The sequence below is a fragment of the Labrus bergylta genome, chromosome 7 (genome assembly GCF_963930695.1).
Source record: "Labrus bergylta chromosome 7, fLabBer1.1, whole genome shotgun sequence".
Lineage (NCBI taxonomy): Eukaryota > Metazoa > Chordata > Actinopteri > Labriformes > Labridae > Labrus > Labrus bergylta.
The window spans coordinates 25,353,233-25,379,672 of NC_089201.1; the positions used below are offsets into that span (position 1 = coordinate 25,353,233).

Genomic DNA, 26,440 nt, shown 5'->3' on the forward strand with positions numbered 1-26,440 from the left:
GGGTGTCATTACTAGCTAGAAAGTCCTCACAAGAGCTGTAATAGCAATAGATAGTCGACTTAGGAAAGTAAATGTTCCATCAATGTCATAACAAACGACGAGAGCTTGTAGCTACAGCGATATATGTTTGACTTTCTTTTATGTTAACAGTTTAGCATGAACATGTACACTGTACTGTACATCCAAAAACACAGTCTTTGGACAAGAAACTGACAAGTTAAAAGTTTGCAAACATCCCTGTGTTATGCACATTTGACATCATACAGATACACTGATTTACATAGACTGTACTGAAAGATGTTTTATCTTCAGTAGAGTTTTCATGCTTATGAAAAAACAAGCAATGCACAGGAAACTATGTTGATTATTTCATCACTGGTTACAGCATCACCACAAAGTACATCGCAGCAAAGGGATTCACAATGAGAAACTGTTTTACAACCAGGTGACAAACGTACACACACACACACTGCTGAACAGCTTTTTTTCAGGTCTGATGGTGAAGACAGAAAAGTTGAGTAAATACATTTAGAGCAGGATGCCTGAGCGGTAAAGTCATGGTTAGTTGTCGAGCGGTCTTCCCTGATTGTCCGTGGCATCTTCATGGACCACACTGTGAACATCCAGAGGAGAGTTTAGGCCAAAACAAACTGCCAGTTTGTGAGGAGGATTTTAATCCCCCTGATGACAGAGACAACAGACGTCGCTGGGTTAAACTTCAATGTGTTTGCGTCCCCTTTCTTACATTTGTCCCTGAAGACGTAAATGCAGCCGTTACAGCTGGCCACCTTCCACAGTGAGGGGACACAGCTCCACACCTCGGGGAAGCGCAGGCGGGTGAAGCTCTCCAGCAGAGGGTTGTAGCACACCAGGGAGTCTCCCTCTGCCACGATGAAGATCACGTCCATGTGAACTGCGGCGTGCATACAGCCCGCGAACGGCAGCATGTAAGGTTTGATCTGACACTTCTGAGACGCGGTGTCGAAGCACTGAATCAGTCGAGACGGCTTAGTAAAGAAGTCCATGTCATTCTCCTCCCCTCCGAGCAGGTAAATGGTACCGCCCAAGTTAACACCCGCAGCCCCAGACACCGCTGTGTCCAGCTGGCTGGTCTCTGTCCACATGTTGTCCTTCACTGTGTAGAAGATGACGGCGTTAGAGAGTGTGTCCTGTAATGTCTTACCTCCAAGGGAGTAGATGGCGTCCTCGGAGGAGACAGAGACCATGGTGTGATGGAGGCGATCTCTGGGCAAAGGGGCACAGCGCTCCCAGTCCATGGTGTGCATGTTGCACTTCCACATACGGCGAGGGATGGACCCCCCCACCACGTACAGGTCACCGCCGTGTTTACAGGCTGCAGTGATTTGATGGCACAAACTATTCTGTCCACTCACACTGATGGCATCGTCCTCGTCACAGTGAAGGGACACAGCCAAAGAGTGAGTCCGAGCCTCCTCTTTACCGATCAGGTAAATGTGGACGTTCTCACCTATTTCCTGAAGAAACAGAGAAACATTAAGCATCAGAGATAACATTTTTTTTTTATTACAGCGGGCAATAATTGAAATGTCTTTACAAATGTGTTTTTTTTAAACTCTACATTAAAAGACTATTACCTTGAGATTCTCTTGGAGGATACAAGAGAACTCCTCTCGCTCCACCTTGTTGTGGTTTATCCACGACTCGATGGCCATGGTTGGATTTTGGGAGCTCGGAACTCCATCTGAACACAAACCAAAAAAAATGTAGTGCATCTTGTCACTGAGTCGTGGGAAAGCGAATAGTTTTAAGGCAGATGGCAAACAAGGAGTGAGAAGCAGGGGATATTCTAGCTATGTGCTAATTGTCTGTAACATTCAGCTGAAAGTAGGCCAATTAAAATGTGAATTCAAGCTCATTATGAATATGCACATGTAACATAAAAAACACGTTCATCATACCCTATTAGTTAATTTTTCACATCACATGGATATAAAAAACATACTTTTTTTTTAAATATTTGGCTGGTTCAATAATTGAATAATGTGCATTTTGGGGGGAAATAAACAAAAGCTTTTCAGACCACATGGTTGTGATAGGTCAGCAGGACATAATACCTTTGATGATGTCCAGTAGAAGACAGAGAGGCATATTCTGAAACTCTTCAGTCTGATGCAGCTGGGTCAGGTGGATCTTAGCACAATGCTTGGCTGCAGTATACAACTCCTGGTCACTGTGTCTGTCTGCAAGCCACATCACCTGAGCGAAAAAACAAGCACTCATTAAACTGAAACTGCACAATCATTACTAAGTAACAGAGACTGCCGTACTTAAAAAAAAACAGTACCACACCTGCAGGCAGTTCTTGACCTCGACTGTCCGTGAGAGGAAGCGGGAGCACTCCTCAAAGAGCGCTGTCAGTTGGTACATATCTGCCATCTCATAGGTATCCTGCAGTTCCTCCACCCTCAGTTTAATTGTGCCGTGATAGATATAGTCAATCAGCAGCTGAAAGACAGTGGCACTGACATCCTTCAGCTCAATAGAGCGGTTGTGGGACTCTTTGAGGTTGGACGTGAACATGGAGCGGAAGAAACTGCTCTGCGCAGAGAGCACCAGCCTGTGCAGGTGAAACTCTTTGCTGTCAACGTTGATGGTGACGTCGGCGAACAGGCCATCCTCCAGACACAGGTCCATGATGCTCTTCACCACACGGCTGGAGTGGGATCGGTCGGTGAATGTGTAACCCAGGAAGTAGTTCTCCTCTCCCACTGAGCCCCCAGCACTGAGGCCCCCATCCTCGCTGGTCTCCATATTTGTTGCTCACCTGAAAAAGCCACAAAACAGTAGAGCAACTTTTAAAACACAGTCAAAAGGTTTGATTTTCAGATGCTGGAGAAACTTGCCTAGAGGTGTGATAAGAACATACAGTATTTGTCAATATTTTTCAACTTTTTTTGAATACAAATATTTTTAATATAATAAAAAGATTACGTATAGAACCTTTATATTACCTTTTTAAAGGCTTTTCCAAACATTATTTTAAATGTAAATATTTTAAAACACACTGACGCATGCCTAATTTTTAAGATTATCAATGGCAAGGCTCCCCCACCACTCTGCACTTTTATACAGCAGAAAAAAATCCAACAGCAGAACCACAAGGTCTGCCCTAAGAGGGGACGGTGTAGTCCCTCTTAGGTCCAGCTCCTTTGGTCAATTATGTTCCTCTGTGAGAGCCTCTAAATTATGGAACCAATTGCCAGTGGAGATTAGAAACCCACCCACCGTCTTAAGGACTGGCTTTTACTCAATCAAAAATGTGAACACCTTTTATAGTATTTAATCTGAGTGCATGTTTGTCTGTTGCTATGTATTGTTGTAGCTGTGCTGTCTAACCCATGGTGGTTTGTATGAATGGTTGTATGGTTATATGTTTTAATGGAGCCAGTATATTGGCATCATGTTATACTGTTGTTATCTGTTGCTGTGTGTATTCTTTAACATGTTCTTCATATGTGAATGTTTATGTTTGTATGTGTGTTTGTATATGTGTTTGTATATGTGTGTTGTGTTGTGTGTTTGTATATATGTGTTGTGTTGTGTGTTTGTATATATGTGTTGTGTTGTGTGTTTGTATATGTGTTGTGTTGTGTGTTTGTATATATGTGTTGTGTTGTGTTGTGTGTTTGTATATATGTGTTGTGTTGTGTGTTTGTATATATGTGTTGTGTTGTGTGTTTGTATATATGTGTTGTGTGTTTGTATATGTGTTGTGTTGTGTGTTTGTGTATATGTGTTGTGTTGTGTGTTTGTATATATGTGTTGTGTTGTGTGTTTGTATATATGTGTTGTATTGTGTTGTGTGTTTGTATATATGTGTTGTGTTGTGTGTTTGTATATATGTGTTGTGTTGTGTTGTGTGTTTGTATATATGTGTTGTGTTGTGTTGTGTGTTTGTATATATGTGTTGTGTTGTGTGTTTGTATATATGTGTTGTGTTGTGTTGTGTGTTTGTATATATGTGTTGTGTTGTGTGTTTGTATATATGTGTTGTGTTGTGTGTTTGTATATATGTGTTGTATTGTGTTGTGTGTTTGTATATGTGTTGTGTTGCGTGTTTGTATATATGTGTTGTGTTGTGTTGTGTGTTTGTATATATGTGTTGTGTTGTGTGTTTGTATATATGTGTTGTGTTGTGTGTTTGTATATATGTGTTGTGTTGTGTTGTGTGTTTGTATATATGTGTTGTGTTGTGTGTTTGTATATATGTGTTGTGTTGTGTGTTTGTATATATGTGTTGTGTTGTGTTGTGTGTTTGTATATATGTGTTGTGTTGTGTTGTGTGTTTGTATATATGTGTTGTGTTGTGTGTTTGTATATATGTGTTGTGTTGTGTGTTTGTATATATGTGTTGTGTTGTGTTGTGTGTTTGTATATATGTGTTGTGTTGTGTTGTGTGTTTGTATATATGTGTTGTGTTGTGTTGTGTGTTTGTATATATGTGTTGTGTTGTGTTGTGTGTTTGTATATATGTGTTGTGTTGTGTTGTGTGTTTGTATATATGTGTTGTGTTGTGTTGTGTGTTTGTATATATGTGTTGTGTTGTGTGTTTGTATATATGTGTTGTGTTGTGTGTTTGTATATGTGTTGTGTGTTTGTGTATATGTGTTGTGTTGTGTGTTTGTATATATGTGTTGTGTTGTGTGTTTGTATATATGTGTTGTGTGTTTGTATATATGTGTTGTGTTGTGTTGTGTGTTTGTATATATGTGTTGTGTTGTGTGTTTGTATATATGTGTTGTGTTGTGTGTTTGTATATGTGTTGTGTGTTTGTATATATGTGTTGTGTTGTGTGTTTGTATATGTGTTGTGTGTTTGTGTATATGTGTTGTGTTGTGTGTTTGTATATATGTGTTGTGTTGTGTGTTTGTATATATGTGTTGTGTGTTTGTATATATGTGTTGTGTTGTGTTGTGTGTTTGTATATATGTGTTGTGTTGTGTGTTTGTATATATGTGTTGTGTTGTGTGTTTGTATATGTGTTGTGTGTTTGTATATATGTGTTGTGTTGTGTGTTTGTATATATGTGTTGTGTTGTGTGTTTGTATATATGTGTTGTGTGTTTGTATATATGTGTTGTGTGTTTGTATATATGTGTTGTGTTGTGTGTTTGTATATATGTGTTGTGTTGTGTGTTTGTATATATGTGTTGTGTTGTGTGTTTGTATATATGTGTTGTGTTGTGTTGTGTGTTTGTATATATGTGTTGTGTTGTGTTGTGTGTTTGTATATATGTGTTGTGTTGTGTGTTTGTATATATGTGTTGTGTTGTGTGTTTGTATATATGTGTTGTGTGTTTGTATATATGTGTTGTGTTGTGTGTTTGTATATATGTGTTGTGTTGTGTTGTGTGTTTGTATATATGTGTTGTGTTGTGTGTTTGTATATATGTGTTGTGTTGTGTTGTGTGTTTGTATATATGTGTTGTGTTGTGTGTTTGTATACATGTGTTGTGTTGTGTTGTGTTGTGTTGTGTGTTTGTATATATGTGTTGTGTTGTGTGTTTGTATATATGTGTTGTGTTGTGTGTTTGTATATATGTGTTGTGTTGTGTGTTTGTATACATGTGTTGTGTTGTGTTGTGTTGTGTGTTTGTATATATGTGTTGTGTTGTGTTGTGTGTTTGTATGCATGCTGGCTGCAGGAACACCTACATTTCCCTGCTGGGATGAATGAAGTATATCTTATCTTATCTTTATCTTAAGAAGTAAATCATTGTAAAACAACAACAAAACTGAATGAGATAAATCCTAAAGATATAAAGATATCAGGTATTCCTCTGTGATGTAATGATTCATTGTTGATGTAGACTGCATTGTTTTTAAGTAGGTGTGTGTACAAATATTTAGAGTGATGGTAAAAACAGGCAGCTGCAGAAAGCTTCGACACATAGTTAAACCACAGAGTTATGCAGGATGCTGAAGGATTTCCTAACATGCTTATTAATAGACAACGTGTGTAGTTATGATTAGCTAGCATTAGCATCACCACTTAACTGGATGACGTTGTCTCATGTGAGAGTTCAGCCCTGATATGGAGGATATACTTTTGACTGGGGACAACAAATGACACAACGTTTCATAAAGTAATGTTAGTTAAAATCACAGATACCTTTATCCCGACCACTTTATCATTCAGAAGCAGGTGAACTCTTGACCGGAAGTAAATACAGTGTTTCATCCATCGCTGAGCTGTGACGCCACTGGAAACGACCCGCTTCTATCAACTGGCGACACCATGTGGGGAGTTGTGGTACTGCAGTGTATTTTGTTAAAACCCTTATTTATAAAAAAAAAAAAAACTGCCACATGATGCTGTCTCCTAACTCGCTAGATTTAATTTGTTTATTATTATTAATAGATAATTTGATATGAGAGGAGCCACTTTCAGACATTTTACAGTAAACTATTTACTTAATTAGCTTTTATGGTTAGTGACTTCAGGTGTTGTGATAAAACAAATAATGCTTTTGTTTCAGATCTCTCATCCAGCTCCAACTAAACCAACGAGGTGAGCTTACATTTATCCTATAAATGCTTGCTCAGGAGTTTTAATCCAGCCCAAACCTATGTATTCTGTGAGATAGATCAGGAGACTATTAAACAGGTTGTTTTCCAACATAAATCGAAACAGAAATGCTGGTTGACATCTCTGAGCTGGCTTCACCCACTCATAGTTTGATGAAGAAAGAAGAAAATGGATGTTGTTAATAGTAGTGTTATTAAACTACATGAGAACTTTACGGTGATTGCAAATATCTTAAACTAAGGCCCCAAAAGAGAATTGGAAGCCTAAATGACATTAACTTGCAAATTCTCTTCAGATAATGAAGGACAAAATACTTTTGAAGACTATTTTTTGTATTTCTTTATGAGAGGGACCCAAACCACGTGTTGATTTATATAGACTTAATGGATGTTTAGGGATGTTTTTAGTTTTTATATTGTTTGATATGAACACACTGGCAATCTTTTGGTAATGGCTTCAATGTTTCTGTGATATTTTCTTTAATGGATGGAAATTCAAGTTTGTTGCCTGCATTAGATTTTTTTGTGCGTAGAGCTCTGCAAGCTGTGGATGAAAAGAATCAGAATTCATAAAATATTGTTTTATGCTCCGCAGCTGGGCTAACTTGGCTTTTGATCTCTTTTTCCTTGGTGGAAATATGCAAGGTATTTAGGCTGAGTTGCTCCTGCCTGGATTCATAAAAAGGGAGTGAGGAAGAAGAGAGATAATAGAGGGATGATGTTCATTGTCTGCCTGTAGCCATCGAGAGAAGAATGAATATGAAAATGCAACTTAAAATCTGCCTTACGGTCTTTTTGTGGCTTCATTTTGAGCATTTGCTGCAATGTAAGTAGACTCAGAGGATCTTTTAACAGGACTGACATTTTTGGGTCGTGACACATTGATACTGCATGAGCTGTTAAATGTACAAAGTGTCTGTGAATGCAAGCTGTTTGCAGTGATTTTTTTTTTTCAATCATGCCACTTTAAACTTTTCTTCTTTAGATGTTTCTGCAGGCACTCATCCAGCCTCTATTGCGAATGCAAACCTGATGTTTGAGGTACTTTCTCATATCACATACAACAGAAGAATTCTTGCAGAATAAGTGATCAATGTCTCTTTGTATCCTGTATGCAGTTCTTACTGGGCGGGGTAGAGCTCGACCAGGACAACAACATTATCCTCCACGACAAGGAGCTGGCATCGATGAGGCCGGCCAGGGCTTTCCTGTCTCAGATCAATGACAACTACCCCAGAAATCTGAGCTCCATGATGCAGATGGTGGCCACTTTGGAGGGTCGAAGGAGGAGGCCTCTGACTCAGGATCAGTTTGAGAGTCTTACCCTGAGCATGGTGTACTCCGCCCACCGGACCAGGCATCAGGACAGACAGGAGCGGGAGGCCTGGGGTGCAGTGCTCCTCCATTTGGCTAATGTCACAGTTCACGAACTACGCGGAAGTCACCTCTTCAGTTATGACTGATGCACACGCTGACATTTTATATGAGGCAAAGGTGCGTTCAATAAATCCCTTTCCTTACATTCTCATGTCAAGTGTATTCATATATTTGCATGTAATAAAATATTTGTTGCACAAGAGAAGACTCAATTGCATTAGAAAAGTTTTATTATAATACAGTAGAAAAGCTTTTGTGAGAACATACAAGAGTAGAGATAAACAACAAATATATGAAACATTTCTTAACATTCAAACAATCCCTGAAGTTTGAGGCACAACAGAAAATAACAGAGGAATATGCACATCTGTTTTCAGGCTTTTATCCGTTACTTCTTCTGCGTCCGGGATTGTTTTTGTTTGGTAAACACAGTCTTGGTCTTTGTTTTGGTCTCCGATTCTTCCAGAGAAGCAAGCTTCTTCTTGAGCTTTGCGTCCACAGGGAGTCCTCTCCTGTCCCTGCCGGAGCGTGGCTGAGTCCTCCTCTGGCTTTTCAACCCGTCTGCTGAGCTTTCTTTCTCAGCTGTGTCCCGATCGCCGATCAATGACTCGTTTCTGTCCCAGACCAGCACCGTTACACCTGTGAATGAACATTTAGAAGCTTCAGTAACATTAACTCATCAGATAACAACTAAGCAATCACTAAGGTGCTTTATAAAGAACTTACCCATTCCTGATCCAAGCACATCTCCCATTGGATTGAATTTATTGACCTGTAAATAAATATTGTATACGTTTATTGTTTTTGGAAGAAATTATTTTTTTTTTTTCTGGTAAAAAAAAAAAAAATACTCACAGATTTGATCCCTGCAACATTGGGATCTTGCAGCTGATACACAAGTTCTGCGGTGTTGGAATCAAAGATGTCGACGGTCCTCTTATCACCGGGGGAAATCCGATCATCAGGGTAACGGCCCGCTACAATGAGGTCATAGACAGGGTGCCATGTGGCCTGCAGCCAAAAATACACAGAAGAGCATTATTGTAAAGGCACATTCTTAATCTCATTTTGAAACTTTTTTTTTTAAATCTCAAAGTTGTGCAGTACTTTAGGTTTGGTTGGCTGCAACAATAATGTCAATATGAAACAGGGGTGTGATTGGCATAGAGAAAAAAAGATGAAATTATCCCCCCACAAGTTAATTTTTTAGCTTCTTACATTTCTTTTCCTGTGTTTTGATAGAATTTGTGTCTTTTCTGCAGCACATTATAATTATATAGAATTGTGTCCTCTAGTTAGTGTTCATTTGGTAAATATTTGCACAATGTTTAAAACATTAATTAGAATACTTTTGCAAAGGTGCACTTCTTCTTCTAAGAGTTCTTGTGCTTTTTTTCCCCACCAACAGAGGTTTTGAGCTTGCCTACATTAGTGCCTCCCTCGACTTCCATTTAAAGTTAAAGTAAACTTCGGAAGCTGTAAACACACCTGGGCTGAAATATTTTAGTTGTGGGAATCACTGCCATGATTATTTGAGTCTCCTGGGTCAACATTTCAGGTTGGAAAACCTTGAAGTCTTAATAAATCCAGAAGAATCACATCCCTGATGAAAAGGATCCAAAGTGAATAAAGGTTTGGTGTGTGTCTGTAAAGCTACACTGAGGTTTGGTGACGATGTTTGCCTCGAAGTTGTGACTCCAGAGGGAGAAACATACCTTAATGGGTGTGAGATGCTGAAACTGTCTGTGAGGATGTTGGATGATATGTTGAGGCTTCGACCAATCAGGTGACGAGTAGACCCGGATCTGGTCGTACTGGTCAGTGGTGAGCAGCTTTGAGCAGTCCAGAGGGTTAAAATAAGCTGTGAGGAGACGACCATCAGAGTTTTACCAAAATAATCCTGATTTTATCCTCTGTCTGTGTTATTAGACACTAGTGCTCATACATTTTACACTCTTGTTTGGTTTTACAACAAAAATTATATTCTTAAACAAAAAAGTAAGTAAACTCTACAAACTTTGACTAAACAGAAATAGTAGACTACCAGAGGTCCTTTAAAAGACAGGACCAGAAGAACTTAATCAATCATCTACATTTGCATCACTTAAACTACCAATACGTTCCAATGTTTGGAAATGCATGTTTAAAAAAAAAAGCTGATCTATAAATTTGTAGTAAACCTAAGAAGTGTAACTTAATAAAGTTAGCAGTTTCTCTGAGTGAGATCTTTACCTGAGTTGACCGCGCGCTCATGAGGCATTTCATGGAGGAAGCTTGTCTTGTCTTTGATGTTTCTCAGGTCCCACAGCTTCACCGTGTGGTCAACTGAGGCAGTCGCCAACAACCAATCACAGCGGGAGTTGAACTCCGCATGGGTCACTTTGGCTTTGTGCAACCTTTCACCAAAAATCTAAAACATAAATACAGAAACAAATCTTCAAATCCATTCAAACATGTCCTTGTTTGAAAATGCCTTTTCTTGTTTTTTGGCTCAAAGAAGATTTATCAAAACAGAACAAGTCAACTTTCCGTGCTACAAATGCCAACACACCTTCTGCCCATCCAGACTCAGCAATAACAGCTGTCCCACGTTGTCTCCAGTCACCAGCATCTGTCTGCTCACAGACACATCTACACAGCAGTACCAATAACTGGAACAAACAGAACAAAGGGGATTCATTAGATATAACACATACACAAAATTAAACAGTGTGATGACTAATTATGATCAAAAGGGAAAATCTATCAAACTATCAAAAATTAGTTTTCTTACTATTAAAAAATATATATTAATGGAACAATGTGAATAAAACAAACCCTGAACTAGGAACATTTCAGAAACAGGCCACATGAATGGATGTAATTTTTACCACTGCTGTCCAGGGAAACATATCTAGGTATTTCCTACAACTTTTAATTTGAAGGATTTCACAAAAAAGGGAGGGTTGCATGTTTTGGGCTAAAATATAAACAGATAATAAAAAACAAAGCATTTCTTAATGTAATCAAATCTAATTGTAAATGCATGCAGCATCAATATACTTTTGCATATCTAGTTTGAGCATCAGTCTTCTCACCAGACGTCGTGGTGATCGTGGCCACAGTCTTGAGTTCTGGACAGAATGGTGGGCCCGCGGCCCTCAAAGCTCTGCACGGTCAACGTTCCCTGACCAGAAGCCACATAGACTTTGGAAAGGTCCGTTGGGCAGAACTTCATCCCTCCGATAAAGTCTCCTGCTCCGCCCTGTGCAGTCAAACACAAACGCAGGCCAATCATAGGGCAGCTGTTTGCACGCCACTACCTCGCCAACATGAAACAGTAAACCAACAGGGGCCACCCGATGAGAAGACTGATGCTGGGCTGATCAAGCAGACTGCCTACAACCCTTTTCAAGTGTAGCTTTAGAAAAACAAGCTGGTCTACATCTTACTTCAGCGTGTCTGTGTTGGCAAACACTGTTAGAGTTTTTCCACTGAAATCTCGCAGGGCTGTGGTACCCGCAATAGAGGAGGTGAACAGCTGAGTGGGATTTAACTGGTTAAACTTCATGTCTGTAACTGAGTCTCCAGCCCCCATCTGAGTAAGAAACCAATAACAATGTGTCTTAATGTTAAAAAACTCTTCTTTCAACTTTGTTAAAACAAATCCGACCATCATGCATGAACTCACCCCTTGTAAGAATGTTTTCTTTGCGGGCGCCTTAAAGTCCCACAGGTAGATGTCCCCACCTTTGGAGCCCACAGCTAGAGTGGTGGGGTGAGTGGGGTGCCACTCCAGACAGGTGATCCTGCGGTCGAAGGGACTAGTGGCACCGTGGAAATGATAGGACGATAGTGAGCGGACAAAAGGCTCCTGAAGACACTGGAGGAGAAGACAAAGTTAAATGAACAAACTGTCTCCATACACCACACACATCACCTGACTCATAAACCAGTGAAGAAAGAAACAGGCTGTTCTGAGCTGTGGGACTATTTTTTTAGCGTATTTAATTATATACACAAGTTGACAGAAATATTTATTTCATACACATACTATGATAGAAATAATTCTAACCTCAGTATTTGTCTTTTAAGGAAAGTTTTAGTGTAATAGTAAAGGTGCAACTATCCCATTATATTTATTTTTGTTTAAACTGTTGAATACTTTTAAGGCTTTATTATTATTTATGTATTTATTTTAATTCAGTATTTATTTATTTTCTTAAGTATTTATCTTCTAGTCTTTGGAAAATTTACCGGAACACTGTTGTGTTTATTTTGACAGCAATAATATGTTTAATTATGCTGATAAAAGACGGACACAAAAAACGATTCCTCAAGCTTAATAAACCGGAAACATTGTTGCACATACTAAGCAAAGAAATGACTTTGAAATACATGAGATCACAGCTTTGGTCACATAACTTAAAGGGTATTTTACTTCAACTTGGTCTTTATTATATATTCTGCAACAACTGAAGGGTAAAAAAAACAAAAAAAAAAAACAGTGTGGGTTGTCCTAGGAGCTCCAAAACCATTTTCTACATCCCAGCAAATCTTTGTTTTTACAAAATAAAAATAATGATACACAGTCAGTAATAAGAGTGAACAATGATCCTACTTTCACAGTGTTTGCTCCCTATATACAGTCTCACCTGAAAGCGGCAGTCTCACCTGTCTCATCTGTGAATGCAGACTTTGGCCCAACGTGCTTTTATAAATATAGTGCAGGATGCTTCCATGCCAACCTCTCTTCTGGACTCCTGCAGACTTGGGAGGTGGCGGTGGACCTACAACACACAGCAACCAAACTCAGCTGTCATGACTTCAACAACACATGTCATCGATCTGTCAGGGCTGCTACTCACCTTGAGTGGAAGTCTCTCCATCTTTCAAGCCTCGTAGTTTTTTGGAGAGAGTTGGAGCAGAGTTTCCTTTTGTCCTCTTCTTCACTTTACTCTTTGATTCAGAGGCATCTGACTTCGTCGGTCTGTTTCTCATTTTTCCACCTAAAGAAAAATGAAAAACACAGAGGAGTGTAGACAACACGTAGGCGAATCATTTAGCTGCATCAATGAATTGCAAATATATTTCTTACCTTCGATGTTCAGCAGTTTCAGAGCACTGACTCCAGTGTTTGCATAACGCAACAGTACACGTGAGAACTGCAAATGTCCGTGTTTTGTAAGCTGCTGCGTGCTTTACAGCCGGTGGACGGTAGGGGCTCCCTTTCTCCACTACGTCCCTCAAAGGACGCCATGTTTGGTGTTTATATAGGACTACAAACTGACGTTAGGCCAACTTTAAATTGAGTGTGATTTAATTTAGGAAAACAAATTAATACAGTGTATGGGAAAAAAATAAAGCCTAATGGTGGTTACATTTTAATCATTTAAATTATTAATTAAACCCCCGTTATTTAGTGAACGCAACCATACTGTACCATACATACTATACAATACGGTAGCAAGGCTCTGAGTTGCTGTTTTGTTTATTATTATTGTTTGTATTGTGTCCAAGGACATTTTAATTTGTGCTGCTGCTGTTCGCGTGTATTTGTTTGATGATATGACCGTGAACAGTTTTCGCATTTTTTGGTTGTTTCCGTGGAGACTCGGAAATGACGGCGGAAACACGTGATCGTTTGTTGTGAGATCTGATTGGCTGTTGCCGGCCCCTTTTGAACAGCGTCCCCTGATTCGATGCGGAGGGAAGTTCAAATTTTTAGGAACAGGAACGGCGCAACTAAAGGAAACAGCTAGTAACAATGATACGACAAGCGTAAGTATTATTATTATTACTACATTATTTTGATGTGATTTTAGGTCGCCTACATTGCCCGTACCTGTTTTGCTAAAACCGTGTAATACCGTGTTACGGTTTAAGTTATAGATTTGTCGACGGAATCCAAACAAGGAAGGACTCATTAGCTTAAACTGTAGCCGGGGGGCTAAGTAAGAACCCGTCTAGTCTGTGGCTTTTTCAGTTGATCAGCTCTCACTGTTGAGGCTATTTCTAACAATGTAGCTACTGTGCTCATGAACTGTGAACTTAATCTTTTTTCAGGAAGGGTAAAACCCCCCGCAGACCCCCCAAAAAGCCCTCCAGCAACCAGAAAGACCCTGTTGGTGTAAGTGTCTTTGAGTTGAGAAGGAATTTAACATACAAAAAAGAAGAAGCTACTTTTATGATGATATATGCGAACAGGTAGATTTTATTGTAGCTTATTAAGACATTTTATATTGCATGTTTCAATGATCAAATGTGACCCCTCAGGTGTACTGCAGAGTGCGACCCCTGGGTGTGGAGGATAACGAGTGTTGCATTGAGGTGATCAGCAGCTCCACCATCCAGCTGCATGCACCTGAAGGCTTCAAAACAAACCGAAATGGAGAGTACAAAGAGGTAAGGCATCCAGTGGAAATCGAGTAGTTTTTGCACTTTTGCAATTTGTCATCAAAGGTTTTTATCAACTAAACCCAGCACATCATTTACCCAATGATCATCTTCCTTAGTGTGTCACTGTTGTACAAAACAGTTAATTTCAAGTATCATCTTGTATGTTGTCTAACGTACCAGATGATTCTTGAAATTAAAGTTAACTAAATACCACTACCAGTTCTGCTGCTGTAAATAGCGTACTGCATGTTTTTTTTTTTTTAACCCGTAGTAAACAAATGCGCCGTTGCTCTTAGTTTAACAGTTTTGTAAACACTACAGGCCCAAATGGTTTTTTGGGAAGGATAGATTATCTACTTCACAGAAAAAGAGCTTGCACTGAAAGAGCCAGTTGAATTTGTTTATAAATGACTCTCTGCGACCCCTCTCTCTGGAGCCTTTAGCCATTTCTAACCTGGAAACCTGTAACAGACCCTTTTTGGGTTAAAAGTTTTTTTTGGGGTGGGTTGAATAATGGTAAAGAAGTATGAGAACAAGAGAGCGCATTGATGGTACGTCTATTTGAGTTCTTTTTTTTAACAATAAGTAAAACCTACAATATCAGCTTTCATTTACTGTAATATTTCTATTTACATATTCTATTTAATCTCCTCTTCTCAGATGCAGTACTCCTTTAAAAAAGTCTTTGGAGTTTCAGTGTCTCAGATCGAGCTGTTTGAGCATGTGGCCAAACCTCTCGTCGACGACCTCATCCGTGGAAAAAATGGTAAGACCTCAGGAACAACTCCACAATGACAAAGAATGTTACTTTAACGCTAAAGCCAACTGTGTGATCTATCTGGTCTAGTAGATCTGTGTTTTTGACTTCTGAATTTTTCTTAATTTTAACAAATCACAAACCAATAGCTGGTTTGCTCTGAGTTTGTTCAATGCTGTTCAGTCTCTACTTTCTGGTTGCAGGGCTGCTTTTCACTTATGGAGTCACAGGAAGCGGGAAGACATTCACAATGACTGGCTCACCAGGCCAAGGTGGACTTCTTCCTCGTTCACTCGACATGATCTTCAAGAGTATAGGACCCTACCAGGCCAAGAGATATGTAAGATATTAAACATTCAATAAATCTCTTGTAATGCCATTATTTTGTTATACATTGTAAAAGGAATACCTTTCAACTAATTGTAACCCTCTTTTCCAGGTCTTCAAAACCGATGACAAAAATGGTTTGGAGATTCAGAATGAAGTGGATGCTTTGTTGGAGCGCCAAAGGCGGGAAAATAACTTGCCTGTTTCAAAACCTACATCTTCCAGGTAAGCCGAAGTCCTGTGAAATATGTTCTGCCAAGGGAGTATTGTTACGTAAACATGTGTGACATGTTGCTCTTTTCATTTCAGACAAAAGCTGGATCCTGAAATTGCTGACATGATAAAGCCTGAGGAGGCTTTTGAAGGAGATGGGGTCGATGAAGACAGCAGTTACAGTGTCTTTGTATCCTACATAGAAATCTACAACAACTACATCTATGATCTTCTGGAAGAAACCCAGGAAGATGCAATCAAACCAAAGTGAGTTCATGAAAAGAACCCAATTCATTTAAATGTACATTTAAAAGACATTTCTGTTGTGAATAGTCATATTACTATTATATTTAAAGTGTATTGGATTATAGAGGCGTGTTTTTCCTTTGGTCAGAGTAGGTGAAAGACAAAGTTAATGTCTTTTGTTTTTACTAGGTGGAATGGTGGAGGCACACCAGTGCGCCCGAACACTGAGTTCATGTATGTGGACAGTGAATACTCAAACACCAGACATCAGACTCGTTTTCCTCTTCAACATATTCAATGCTGGAGACATTTTCAAATTCAACACAATTCTTATGGAAACTTGTGGTTTAAAAAAAAAAAAAAGTCTAAAACCAGCATTTTCACACAAACTGAAATGCTTGTTATCTTGTTATAAAATGTTTATGCCTATTTCAATAAGAGGCATAAACATTAGACACCGAAACGAGGGCGGGAGCTAAATTCCCATGTCCATTGTGGTTTTTCTCTTGATAGTATACTGAACATATCATTGACACAAGCAATTTGGAAATATGCTTAATATAAAAAAATATAATTTTTACATTTCATGAATAAAATAATAAATTGTATCCACAAAATAATGTCAAAAGGTGTTATAAAATAATAATTAGTTGTCATTCTAAAGCAAAGTCTCTCAACTGTCAAAAAGCAATCAGTAGTACAAGAAGTTTGCATGAATGAAATAGTTAAATTGGCAATTATCTTTTTCCAAAGTCTAGTAATCTCTCTACTCTAGATACATCGAATCAGTGCTCAGACAACATACACGTTTGTTACCCAGCTGTAGCAGAGAGCTCAGAGCCAGAGCTGCTGATCTCAGGCTTCACTCCGTCATGTCTCCAGTGTTGATGAATGTCCTTTTAGTCTACAAATCTTTACACCCCCTCGCTGCTGCTAGTTGTCCTAATCAAGGCAAAGCTCCTGAATGCCCCCCACACCTGCTGTCGCTTTGTTTTGTACTACGTCATTGTTACTTAAAAAAAATGTCATGGCTGGAATCAAGCAACTTTAATATCCTCATCCTCGTCTTTGGTAATCACTATGTGTTGCATGAAAGATATTCTCCCAAATCTTCAGTAACTAACGCTGTCATTCTCTCGATGTAGACCTCCTCAATCTAAAATCCTCAGAGAGGATCAGACCCACAACATGTATGTGGCTGGTTGTATGGAGGTGGAGGTCAAGTCTGCTGAGGAGGCTTTTCAAGTATTCTGGAGAGGTAAGTTGTCAGATCTACATTTAAAATCAAAGAATTGATAGAACAAAAGTAAAAAATAAACAAAAAAAACACTGCAGTGATGATGGTAGATGTGACTGACCTGGTATTGCTGACCTCCAGGTTTGCTCTGACCAGGAAATGAACAATGTTAATCTTCTCTCTGAGCAGATCTTGCAAGAGATGTTTTAGTTCCATTTTTTTTCTCTTTGTTGTGCTCCAAATAATGTGTGTTATTTGATTTTTGCATGCGAAAATGCTCTGCTAAACATTGACCTGGACTTGTTTCAGGTCAGAAAAAGAGGAAGGTCGCAAACACCTGTCTGAACCGGGAATCCAGCCGCTCCCACAGTGTGCTCATCATTAAACTGGCTCAGGCTCCTCTTGATGCGGATGGCGACAACATTCTCCAGGTCTGTTGTAAATAACCATATATGACTCACTCTGATTATTTTTGAAGCACCAGTTTTAATATTGTCTGGTCTTTTTTGTCAGGATAAAAACCAGGTGACTGTTAGCCAGCTGTGCCTGGTGGACTTGGCAGGAAGTGAGCGCACAGGAAGGACAGGGGCGGAAGGAACCCGCATACGTGAAGCAGGTTAGGAACCGAAAAAATATTCACATTTTAATTTGATATGTAGCTGATGTACGTTTGAGATTAAACACCTTTCTCACCTCCCAGGGAACATTAATCAGTCTTTGCTGAATCTGAGGACATGCATTGAGATACTTCGAGAGAACCAGATGTGCGGAACAAACCGGGTACGAATAACGAGACTTAAGCAGACTTTATTCCTGTAAAATACATCCTGTAATTTAAAGACTTTTTGATTAATCTTGAAGGTATGATATGAGTACAGTATAAAACACTTTATTAACCTTTGATATGTGTAATGTATCTTTTCTCTTTTAGATGGTTCCCTACAGAGACTCCAAAGTAACACATCTGTTCAAGAATTACTTTGACGGAGAGGGAAAAGTCCGAATGGTTGTGTGTGTCAATCCCAAGGCTGACGACTACGAGGAAACTTTAGTGAGTCCATGCAGCACGTCTCCTATCTGCGTTACTTTATTTGAGCGAATGTGTAAGCCGATTTATTTACTTATTTTGCGTCTCACTAACATGTCGTTCTCTGTTTGTCTAGCTGGTGATGCGGTTCGCGGAGATGACTCAAGAGGTGGAGGTGGCTCGGCCAGTGGACAGGCCCATCTGTGGCTTCACGCCGGGCCGTCGCCATAGAAACCAGGCCTTTAAAGAGGAATTGTCCCGCAAGCTGGAGGAGCGTGGTGGTCCATCTGACAGGGGTGAGTTGTGCATTGTGTGAGCAAATTCTGCCAAAAAAAAAAAAAAGACTAAACAGAAATCAATATTGTACAAGTTACATCTGATTATTCAGATTTAAAGGTGTTGTCACATTCAAAACGTAAAGATGCAAATAACACAAGACCTTCGATTAACATTACTTAATGAACATTATTATTAATGATAACAATACTGTCATTTTACTTGCATGGGATATTGTTGTAAACTTCTATGCAGAATAAAAAGTCTGACTGACAGACCCCATAGCCTCTGTGTGCACTGTGTTCTCTCTGGAGTTCATGGAGTCATCTCTAGTCAAAGCTTTTTTCCACTGCATGCATCCGCCTCAGGTGCTTGCCAGACATTACACTCCACTCTGCTCCGCTAGAAATATGCTTAGGGATTTTTTTTCTTTCTCGTCGGAGGCGCTTCCAACAAGCGTCAAGCTGGAAAGAGCAGATCAACTTATAACTCGAGCATGTCATGTCTGTGCCCTACGCTGCCATGACTTTTGCATTGTTGTTACATGGAGCAAAGCCACGGTGCAGGAAGAATGCAGCGCACACAGATGCTGTGGGGTCTCACTGCGTGACTCTAACTCTGTGTTGTTGTTTTTTTAAATTAGATTTGCCCACTGTTCTCAGCCACATGGTTCACAGCCTCCCACCTCTTCCATCTTGTGAGCTGACCGACCCTCATGATGACATCACCCTGCCCAGACTGATCGAAGCTCTGCAGAACAGATACAGGATCAGGCAGATGATGATCGATGAATACAACCAAGCAGGTGCCCACTTACTATAAAGCTAAACCCTGACTTGCTGACTCCTGAGGGAGTCATTAAGTAGAAGAGTTGGATTCCTTACTCTGGCTCACATATTCTCCACTTTCATGTTGTTTTAGCCAATAGGATGAAGTCCATGCTTCAGGAACTGGACAACAGCATCATTTCCAAGGATAATTTTATCCATGAACAAAATGGGAAGCTGACTGAGAAGGACAAAGCCATCCAACTCAACAAGGCAGAGATTGAACGTTTGGAGAAGAAAACCAAGATGCAAGAACACAAGGTGAGAGAAATATCTGCTGGAAACTGCTTGTTCTAGATATTTAATCTCTATTCACTATTTCTGTGTAGCTATTCTGAGTAACACTATAGTTTGGTGTTAAGAGCGTTCAAAGTTTCTCTTAGTAGTTTGAGTATAATCTCCACAACCTTCCATCACACATTAAATGTTAAATGCAGGAAAACAGTCAGTTGCAAGAACCAATCAGCAGACATAATTACTATTTAGCTTAATTAATGTCTATTGACAGATATTTGCATACAAGTTAAGCTAACAGTCCACTTCATATTGTCTCTGGATTCCACCTACTAGTTGGACTGTATGCAGCGGCAATGCCCTGAAGGGGAAGTCTTAACAGTTTCTTTTATTGCCAACTGCTGGGAACACCAGAGAAGTTTTCCATTTCTCCCAGAAAGCTGTCTCATCATCAGATCATCATATTGGATGAGTTCTGAGATTGGTAGCTATGTATCTCAGTGTCTTGAATGTCCCACGGGTCTCTTTTCCAGATTGACATACTGCAGAAAACGACTAAAATCTACGAGGACGACAAACGTTCGCTGCAGCATGAGCTGGGAACCAGGGAACAGAGGCTGCAGAGAGAACAGTCAGAGAAGAGACGCATGGAGCAGCGAATGCATGGCGTGGTCACAGACACCCAGCACAAGTGGGAGAAAGAATGTGTGAGTAATTCCTTTAGAACACAAATGTAGGCAAATGAGGAAGCCTTCCGTGTACTTCAACAGACGGTTTACATACCTTGGGTAATTTTCTATTTTCATCAGGCCTCGGCGATCAATCCACACAGAGTAATGTTTCACTTAAAAATTGTGCTTCTGGTTGTGCAGGACCGACGTGTTAACGCGATGCAGCTGGAGATGCAGAACAAGCTGTGGGTGAAAGATGAGAAGCTGAAGCAGCTAAAGGCCATCGTGACAGAGAGCAAACCTTCAGGTCGTCCCGACCCTCCGCCGCGTCAGACACAACCTAAAAGGCCTTCCAGAGAGGAACGCCTCCCCGCCAAGAGATCAGCCTCGCCCTCTCCTATCCCTGTAGGTTTTTTTTTAATTTTTTAACTACACTCTGCTCTGCTGCTGTTTAATTCATCTCTTCCTTCACTGACATTTCAGTCCAACAAAATTCTGTCACTTTTAAGTTAACACTTGCTTTTCTCTTCTTCAAACAATTAACCCTCTCCTGACTAACATCACCAATCACTCCACAGTAAAATGTAAGATGGTGAATCAGTTCTGTAGCTGTTTACGACTGCACAATTTAATGAGAATGTGAGTCAGTGTTACTTGGGTTCTCTCTGAGCTTGTTAGTTTGTCTATTTGAAGTTGCATTGGAACAGAGCTACAACTTACAACGGCTGTAAAAAGTTTGTTTGAATAAACATGTGTATATATATATTAATTCTCAATTTTCATCAGAAAATCGTTTTATTAAGAAGCTCAAAGCAGTGAATGATTGACTAGTTTAGACACCAGAACAATCAAAGTTTGGGCCTTTTTACTTGAGCTATTTCCCAAACCACATTAGTACATCCGTTTTATTTTCCATGAAATGTTATTTTTTTTCTGTTGATAAATTAGTTGGAGCTTTTAAAAAAATAACACCCCTAATTCATAACCATGACAAGGAGTATAATCTTCACAAAGATACTTTGTTTTAAGCCTGTACTTTGATTAGACTGAATTGTCCATCAGCAGTAACAGTTACATTTAATTCTTATCATTTTTTTCTACTAACTACACTGTTTCTAACCTTGCATGCATGCAGTCTTTCTACTCTGCTCCCCAGTGTCCTGTTGATTGTCCTCATGTCAGCCCAGCGCCAGGGCCAGTCAGTGCCACTACAGTTGAGGAGGTTGAGATAAACTCCGTCCACAGCAACATCAGTAGCTCTTCCTCTGTTGCTAGCTGCGTCTCTGCATGGGAGCAGCGATCGACTCAGGGCAGCAGGCAGGGTTATCAATCTCCCACTACTCCCATGAAAACCCAGTCTCCAGCAGGCCCCTCAGCCAGCCGGGCCAGGAGGAGAGCCGTGTTTTTGAGTAGAGAGGACCAAGAGGCCAAATCCCCAACATATGATCTAGACATAACTGAGAGATCCTACAGGGTTAGTGAGTTAGCGCAAGGCAGCAGCACGATATAGTTGAATACAAAGTGTCTCATTAGTCTTTAAGTATGGGGCCGATTTAATTATTTTTGATTACAGGGGCAGAAAATATTCCGAGCCGTAAACCAGATGCAAGTCGGATATCTTTGTAATGAAAAGGGTTCGAGAATTACTTCAGATACTGACACATTTTTTTCCCCCTGCCTTGTAGACAACGACCCCGGTGCGGCCGCTGCACCGCCGCTCCCGTTCTGCTGGTGGGGAGAAGTGGGTGGACCACAAGCCCTCCTCCAGCCTGGACTTGGGTACAATGTTGCAGCCTGTCATCCCTAATTCTATCCAGGTGTCTACACCCAGTGAGAAGGCCCTGTCCAAGTGTGACAGATATGTGTTAACGCACCAGCAAGTCGCCTCTGATGGAGAGATCGAGACAAAACTTATTAAGGTAATGAATAATGCAAGAGGGTACTTTACACATTTTTAATGTGATGGACAAAAATCCAATAGCAAATGCTGTTAGAATCAGATTGATCTTACTTCACTGTTTTTTTTTTCTTCTGGGGTGGCTTCTTGTTTTTTTTGTATTTCACATTCGTTATGCGTATGTCCATTTGTTTCTGTAACAACAATCTGAATAGCAATATCAGAGACATTTAAACACACAAGCCAGCATGTACATTGCCTTGCTCCTGTGTCGACGTTTGTTAAGACTTCCTAAGAACAGGTTTAATCTCTCATTTAAAAGCAGTGCCATGCAGATTGTTTTAGGGCATCAGTCTTCAGTACTGAGATGCTAAATCTTGTGATGCACTTTGGCTGCAGACAGCATTTTAAAAATCCTGTGTCTCAGTCAACAATGAGACTGGTGTAAGTTTCCCTGATGAAAAATGTGAAAAGGAGCATATATAATATTCAATAAAAAAAAAGGAATGATTTAACTGAAGAAGTTGTGATGTCCATGACAAACCAAAATATTCCACATACCACAGGGGAGTGCCGTCAGATAATCAGAAAGTCTGACAGGTTTTTTTCATCTCCACGGATGCTAGGGTTGTAGTTCAATTACACAGTATGGCGTCTGGCAAAGTCATTTTAACATCTCTTTAAAAGGCTTCAGAAAGTTCTCAGTATGGATTAGTGATGCATGCCCAACCTGACATTTAACAGGACTGGGATTGACTTTGAGATCACATTTCTGAAAGTGTTTTGCATTTTGTCATATTAGGAGAGCAGATATGTCAGTGCACAACGTCTGTGTTCTGTGAATATCTACAACAGATTTTGGCAGTGTTACCAAACCAGGTCTTTGAAGGGTTTCATGCCCCTTCTGTTCTAGTTCTGGTTATTTTGTCGTTGGAACTCTAAAGAATTGCTGAACTGGAACCAGATAATGTTGGTAATTTGCTCATACTTTTTTCCTCTCTCAGGGTGAAGTGATTAAAACCAGAGGAGGAGGGCAGTCTGTCCAGTTCACCGACATTGAGACGCTGAAGCAGCAGCTCACAACAGTCCCTGGGTACCTGCTACAGACAGTTTTTACCTGCTCATTACTCTGTTGTTATAATGTTTGAACCTTTTATTTCCTAACTTCATTCCATTTTGTGTCTGAAGCCGCAAAAGAAAATCCTCAGAGGGCAAACCTGCAAACGGAGCCTCAACAGATGGAGCTTGGACTGACACAGAGACAAGGGTAAGATAATTATTTCCATTCATTTGTAATCAACTAACTTTCCAAGTGTGTCTTGGTTTAGGAAGAAGAAAAAAAAGACAGAACATTGAACAAACTTGACTTTTCATGTGAGCTAGGTGGCATGTCAAACACACACAGCAGTCTCCTTTAACTAATACATCCTGGATGTGTACATTTAGACTTAATCTAATGTATAAAAAGGCTGAAAAAATGTTTTCATTCATGCCTAAAATTCTGTCAAAAAATAAGATATTTTTCAGACTGTTGAAACTAAAGGTGCGATTTTCGACTGGCATGTGACTGGAATCAGATGATTCTCAGCCGGCTGTGACCGATCGGTCCTCACAAGTATAGCCGATTCTGATCCGATCAGACACACAAGCCCTTTCATGCCATGCACACAAGCTCACATGTCAGCAGTGTGGATGTGAGCTGCCCATCAGAGGAGATGAGCAAGCTTTGACACTGGAGTATAAACAAAGCTCCACTCCTTGCTTCTCTTGGCCTAAGAGCGGATTGGTGTGTCAGTGCTGCTGATATGTGCTCTCTGTCATTACCACTGGGGGAGCACTGTATGATCAAATATTTAATTAAATTCCTGCTAATATTCTTTGGTTACAGTGAGAGACTCAAATGATAAAACCCTTGCGTGTGAGCTCTTAATAAAAAAAGTTAACCCTGATGTGAGATGTGGCCCTTTGAAGGAAATATTATAGATTGATACTGATAACTAACGGAAATGAAACATGATAAAACTCTATGCAACCACAAATATCTTTCAACAAGGCAGTGAGGCAGACAGGTGAGAGACTGCAAGTAGGAGCGTAATAGAATGGTCAATAATTGTTATTTGTTCGTCATTCAGGGAGAAAACCTTGTTTCTCTTGTGGGCACCATCATTCTTTTAATATAGCTGTATCAACATACATTTTTGTCTGTTTGCAGTGTTCTGTGGCCATGGAGATGAGGGCTGGATCAAAGATGGGTCCTGGCTATGAGCATCATGGGATTACCAAGTAAACTCATCTTTTCGTACACATCACATCTGAAACAGCATCAACTCTGCAGTACACACAGACAGTCCTTTAATCAACTCTGTTCTTCGTTTTACAGGCGCAGAAAACCCTGAAAGCAGCTGTGATCACTTCCTCTGCCCTCACCTGGCTGTTGTGCAATAATCTGATTTTTTTATAAATATATATATATAGCTCTAGTTGTGATATTTAAACATTTTCCATGCTTTTTTATATGCAAACATGTTTCTACATGTGTCACCAAAGCTTTTTGTAAAGTATATTTTATGTTTGTATTTGAAACAGTAGAAAAAAAAACAAGTGTTATTTGTTTCAGATAAAGGTGGCAGGAAGTTTGTATTTACTGTGGATCTGCTGCTGAAAAGAGTCTGCTTGCACATTTGTGTGAAATGTAGTCACAGCCATTACTTGGCACGAGACCTTCTGAAGTGTTGAATAAGTCTGCTGCATCTTTATTGGTGAAGTAAAGAGCATCGAGAAGAGTTTAAATGCCTTTTTTTCTACCACTGTATGTTGCGATCTCTCCTGTCTTTACTGTACACTAAAGAATAAAACACTTTTGCAGCAATAGTTTGTTTTTTGTATACACTAGGCTATGATAAGCCTAAGATAATCACCTGAGCAACTTTTGTCAGGCTAAAGAGGAACACTAGATGGCAGCAAAGGACAGGCATTAAAAATCTTTTAAATTGCACTGCAGGATCACTTCAGGGGCAAAGGCTTCCTGACTCAGTTGAGGAGGTAATCATCAATGTGCATGACTCTGTAAGCATGTCACATGACAACAAAATCTCAAAGAATCACTAACGTAACACAAAGTTGTCACAAGTACCAGTAAGTTCCAGCTCCTTTGTGGTTGCATTAGAAATTATGTGCAGCTTCAGAAATAATTGATTAACAATTGTTTGCTGTCAGCAGAGCAGTTGACAAGCTTAAAAGAAAAGAATGCCAAGATTTAAAAAAAAAAAAAAAGATTTCACACAGCGAGTTAGAGCTCTGGGCCATTCTGTGCCAAGAGTGTACTAATACTCTCCGTCATATAAACAAAGTCTGCTTTCAATTACTTTGAAGAAATTGCTTTTCTGAGCTCACGCTTGATTAGATATTCATTATGTTAAACAAGACACCTTGTATATAAATCCATATTAAATTAGTCTGGTTGGCTGCCTTCCACTTGAGTCGGCTGGGTTTCCAGGCACAAAAAAAATTGTTGAGTGATGCCCGGTCTTCACTGTTGAATGTTTTGTTTTCTTAGTCAGATGGTTTGTTGTAACCTGTTCGACTATCACATTCTATTTACAGATGTTTGTTGAAACTGATATTTAAAGTAACTAAAGCGGTCTAATTAATGTAGTACCAAAGTTCAAAGTACCATTACTCTGAAGTTGTTCCTAGAAATGGTAGAAAATACACCTACAGTTATAGTAACATTCAACCTGTGCGCTTTAGCTTTAATATAAAGTCACTTGTGAATTATCGATGAAGGTACATTTCAAACCTCTTTAAGCAGACAGCATTAGGGTGTGAAACCTCTCCTCGAAGCTACAGCAAGAGATGTGTGTCTAGTATCACAATCTCCTAAACTTCAACAGAGCATCAGCAGTGTAATGACCAGCAGCTCGTGGTTCACTCATCCAGGCATCAAGTAGACAGTTGAAATCTAATCCAAACCAGTCTGGCTGTGTTTCAATTGGAAAGCACTGGAGAGTGACTAACATGGAGGCTCTTGGAGAGGGTCAAGAGGCAGGAGCAACCAGTGGCCATTAAATTCACTCCTATGAGATATGGAGTGCTTTGCTTTTTGACCAGGCTCTGTTTGATGTGCTGCAGCATGCTATTATCTCCAGCTTTGCACCGCAGGCCCTCCACAGGCATGAGGCGTGAGCATTATAAAGATGTTATTATCAAAGTCCTGTAAAAGCCGCTGATCAGCAGTGCCAGCTTCAGAAAGAGACACTTGAAGAAAATGAATGAAATCTGCAGTCAAAGGCGAGCAAAGCTTAAAACCCAAGTCTTAAAGAAGGCACTTGAAATACAAGTCTATGGAAAGCTGACATCATCCTGCATTTCAGTGTCTCATTTTGCTTATCAATGTTATTAAAC

General features: G+C 39.8%; 5 protein-coding genes and 1 non-coding gene across 8 annotated transcripts in view; 4 read left to right on the forward strand and 2 right to left on the reverse strand.

Annotated features, from left to right (window-relative positions):
- gatd1 (glutamine amidotransferase class 1 domain containing 1) overlaps positions 1-26,440 on the forward strand; it is a 61,070-nt gene that overhangs the window by 27,545 nt on the left and 7,085 nt on the right. The window lies entirely within an intron of this gene.
- kbtbd4 (kelch repeat and BTB (POZ) domain containing 4) lies at positions 123-6,258 on the reverse strand. The gene is made up of 5 exons (XM_020631342.3): positions 6,154-6,258; positions 2,332-2,806; positions 2,097-2,238; positions 1,617-1,723; positions 123-1,496 (listed from the first exon to the last, which is right to left on the reverse strand). Exons 2-5 carry the CDS (start codon positions 2,791-2,793, stop codon positions 636-638), a joined length of 1,572 nt encoding a protein of 523 aa, XP_020486998.1. The 5' UTR covers positions 2,794-2,806; positions 6,154-6,258; the 3' UTR covers positions 123-635.
- On the forward strand, positions 7,223-8,153 carry LOC109982237 (protein FAM180A). Its single transcript, XM_020631371.3, has 3 exons — positions 7,223-7,395; positions 7,555-7,610; positions 7,688-8,153. Exons 1-3 carry the CDS (start codon positions 7,323-7,325, stop codon positions 8,030-8,032), a joined length of 474 nt encoding a protein of 157 aa, XP_020487027.2. The 5' UTR covers positions 7,223-7,322; the 3' UTR covers positions 8,033-8,153.
- On the reverse strand, positions 8,159-13,167 carry ddb2 (damage-specific DNA binding protein 2). Of its 2 annotated transcripts, none has more exons than XM_020631387.3 (11): positions 13,024-13,167; positions 12,794-12,934; positions 12,600-12,715; positions 11,617-11,808; positions 11,024-11,190; positions 10,498-10,597; positions 10,179-10,356; positions 9,662-9,807; positions 8,802-8,957; positions 8,673-8,718; positions 8,159-8,585 (listed from the first exon to the last, which is right to left on the reverse strand). In XM_020631387.3, exons 2-11 carry the CDS (start codon positions 12,924-12,926, stop codon positions 8,335-8,337), a joined length of 1,485 nt encoding a protein of 494 aa, XP_020487043.3. In that variant the 5' UTR covers positions 12,927-12,934; positions 13,024-13,167; the 3' UTR covers positions 8,159-8,334. The 2 variants fall into 2 exon arrangements, with proteins under 2 accessions (XP_020487043.3, XP_065813236.1); XM_065957164.1 differs by lacking the exon at positions 11,024-11,190 and adding an exon at positions 11,378-11,523.
- kif23 (kinesin family member 23) lies at positions 13,587-24,905 on the forward strand. 2 transcript variants are annotated; one of them, XM_020631274.3, is made up of 23 exons: positions 13,587-13,706; positions 13,992-14,055; positions 14,202-14,330; positions 14,985-15,090; positions 15,285-15,421; positions 15,521-15,633; positions 15,718-15,888; positions 16,057-16,101; positions 17,013-17,125; positions 17,414-17,535; positions 17,618-17,720; positions 17,805-17,884; positions 18,036-18,155; positions 18,268-18,427; positions 19,051-19,212; positions 19,329-19,495; positions 20,002-20,175; positions 20,341-20,544; positions 21,825-22,058; positions 23,041-23,129; positions 23,225-23,303; positions 24,249-24,319; positions 24,417-24,905. In XM_020631274.3, the coding sequence occupies exons 1-23, from the start codon at positions 13,693-13,695 to the stop codon at positions 24,430-24,432; spliced, it is 2,673 nt and encodes an 890-aa protein (XP_020486930.2). In that variant the 5' UTR covers positions 13,587-13,692; the 3' UTR covers positions 24,433-24,905. The 2 variants fall into 2 exon arrangements, with proteins under 2 accessions (XP_020486930.2, XP_020486931.2); XM_020631275.3 differs by lacking the exon at positions 16,057-16,101.
- LOC114920198 (Z30 small nucleolar RNA) lies at positions 17,197-17,293 on the forward strand. Its single transcript, XR_003808506.1, has one exon. It is a non-coding gene; the product is annotated as a Z30 small nucleolar RNA (small nucleolar RNA).

Excerpts from the sequence above, each read along its gene's own strand:
- ddb2 (XM_020631387.3), bottom strand. The coding sequence starts at position 12,926 with ATGAGAAACAGACCGACGAAGTCAGATGCCTCTGAATCAAAGAGTAAA. Across the intron at positions 10,357-10,497 it reads TGAGTCTGGATGGGCAGAAG|ATTTTTGGTGAAAGGTTGCA; the intron begins GTGTGTTGGCAT and ends TTTATGTTTTAG. Across the intron at positions 8,586-8,672 it reads TGTGCTTGGATCAGGAATGG|GTGTAACGGTGCTGGTCTGG; the intron begins GTAAGTTCTTTA and ends GTTCATTCACAG.
- kif23 (XM_020631274.3), top strand. Across the intron at positions 18,428-19,050 it reads TGGTGGTCCATCTGACAGGG|ATTTGCCCACTGTTCTCAGC; the intron begins GTGAGTTGTGCA and ends TTTTTAAATTAG. Across the intron at positions 22,059-23,040 it reads TCGAGACAAAACTTATTAAG|GGTGAAGTGATTAAAACCAG; the intron begins GTAATGAATAAT and ends TTCCTCTCTCAG.
- kbtbd4 (XM_020631342.3), bottom strand. The coding sequence starts at position 2,793 with ATGGAGACCAGCGAGGATGGGGGCCTCAGTGCTGGGGGCTCAGTGGGA. Across the intron at positions 2,239-2,331 it reads AGGTCAAGAACTGCCTGCAG|GTGATGTGGCTTGCAGACAG; the intron begins GTGTGGTACTGT and ends TTTTTCGCTCAG. Across the intron at positions 1,497-1,616 it reads TCCTCCAAGAGAATCTCAAG|GAAATAGGTGAGAACGTCCA; the intron begins GTAATAGTCTTT and ends CTGTTTCTTCAG.
- LOC109982237 (XM_020631371.3), top strand. The coding sequence starts at position 7,323 with ATGAATATGAAAATGCAACTTAAAATCTGCCTTACGGTCTTTTTGTGG. Across the intron at positions 7,396-7,554 it reads TTTTGAGCATTTGCTGCAAT|ATGTTTCTGCAGGCACTCAT; the intron begins GTAAGTAGACTC and ends TTTCTTCTTTAG. Across the intron at positions 7,611-7,687 it reads ATGCAAACCTGATGTTTGAG|TTCTTACTGGGCGGGGTAGA; the intron begins GTACTTTCTCAT and ends TCCTGTATGCAG.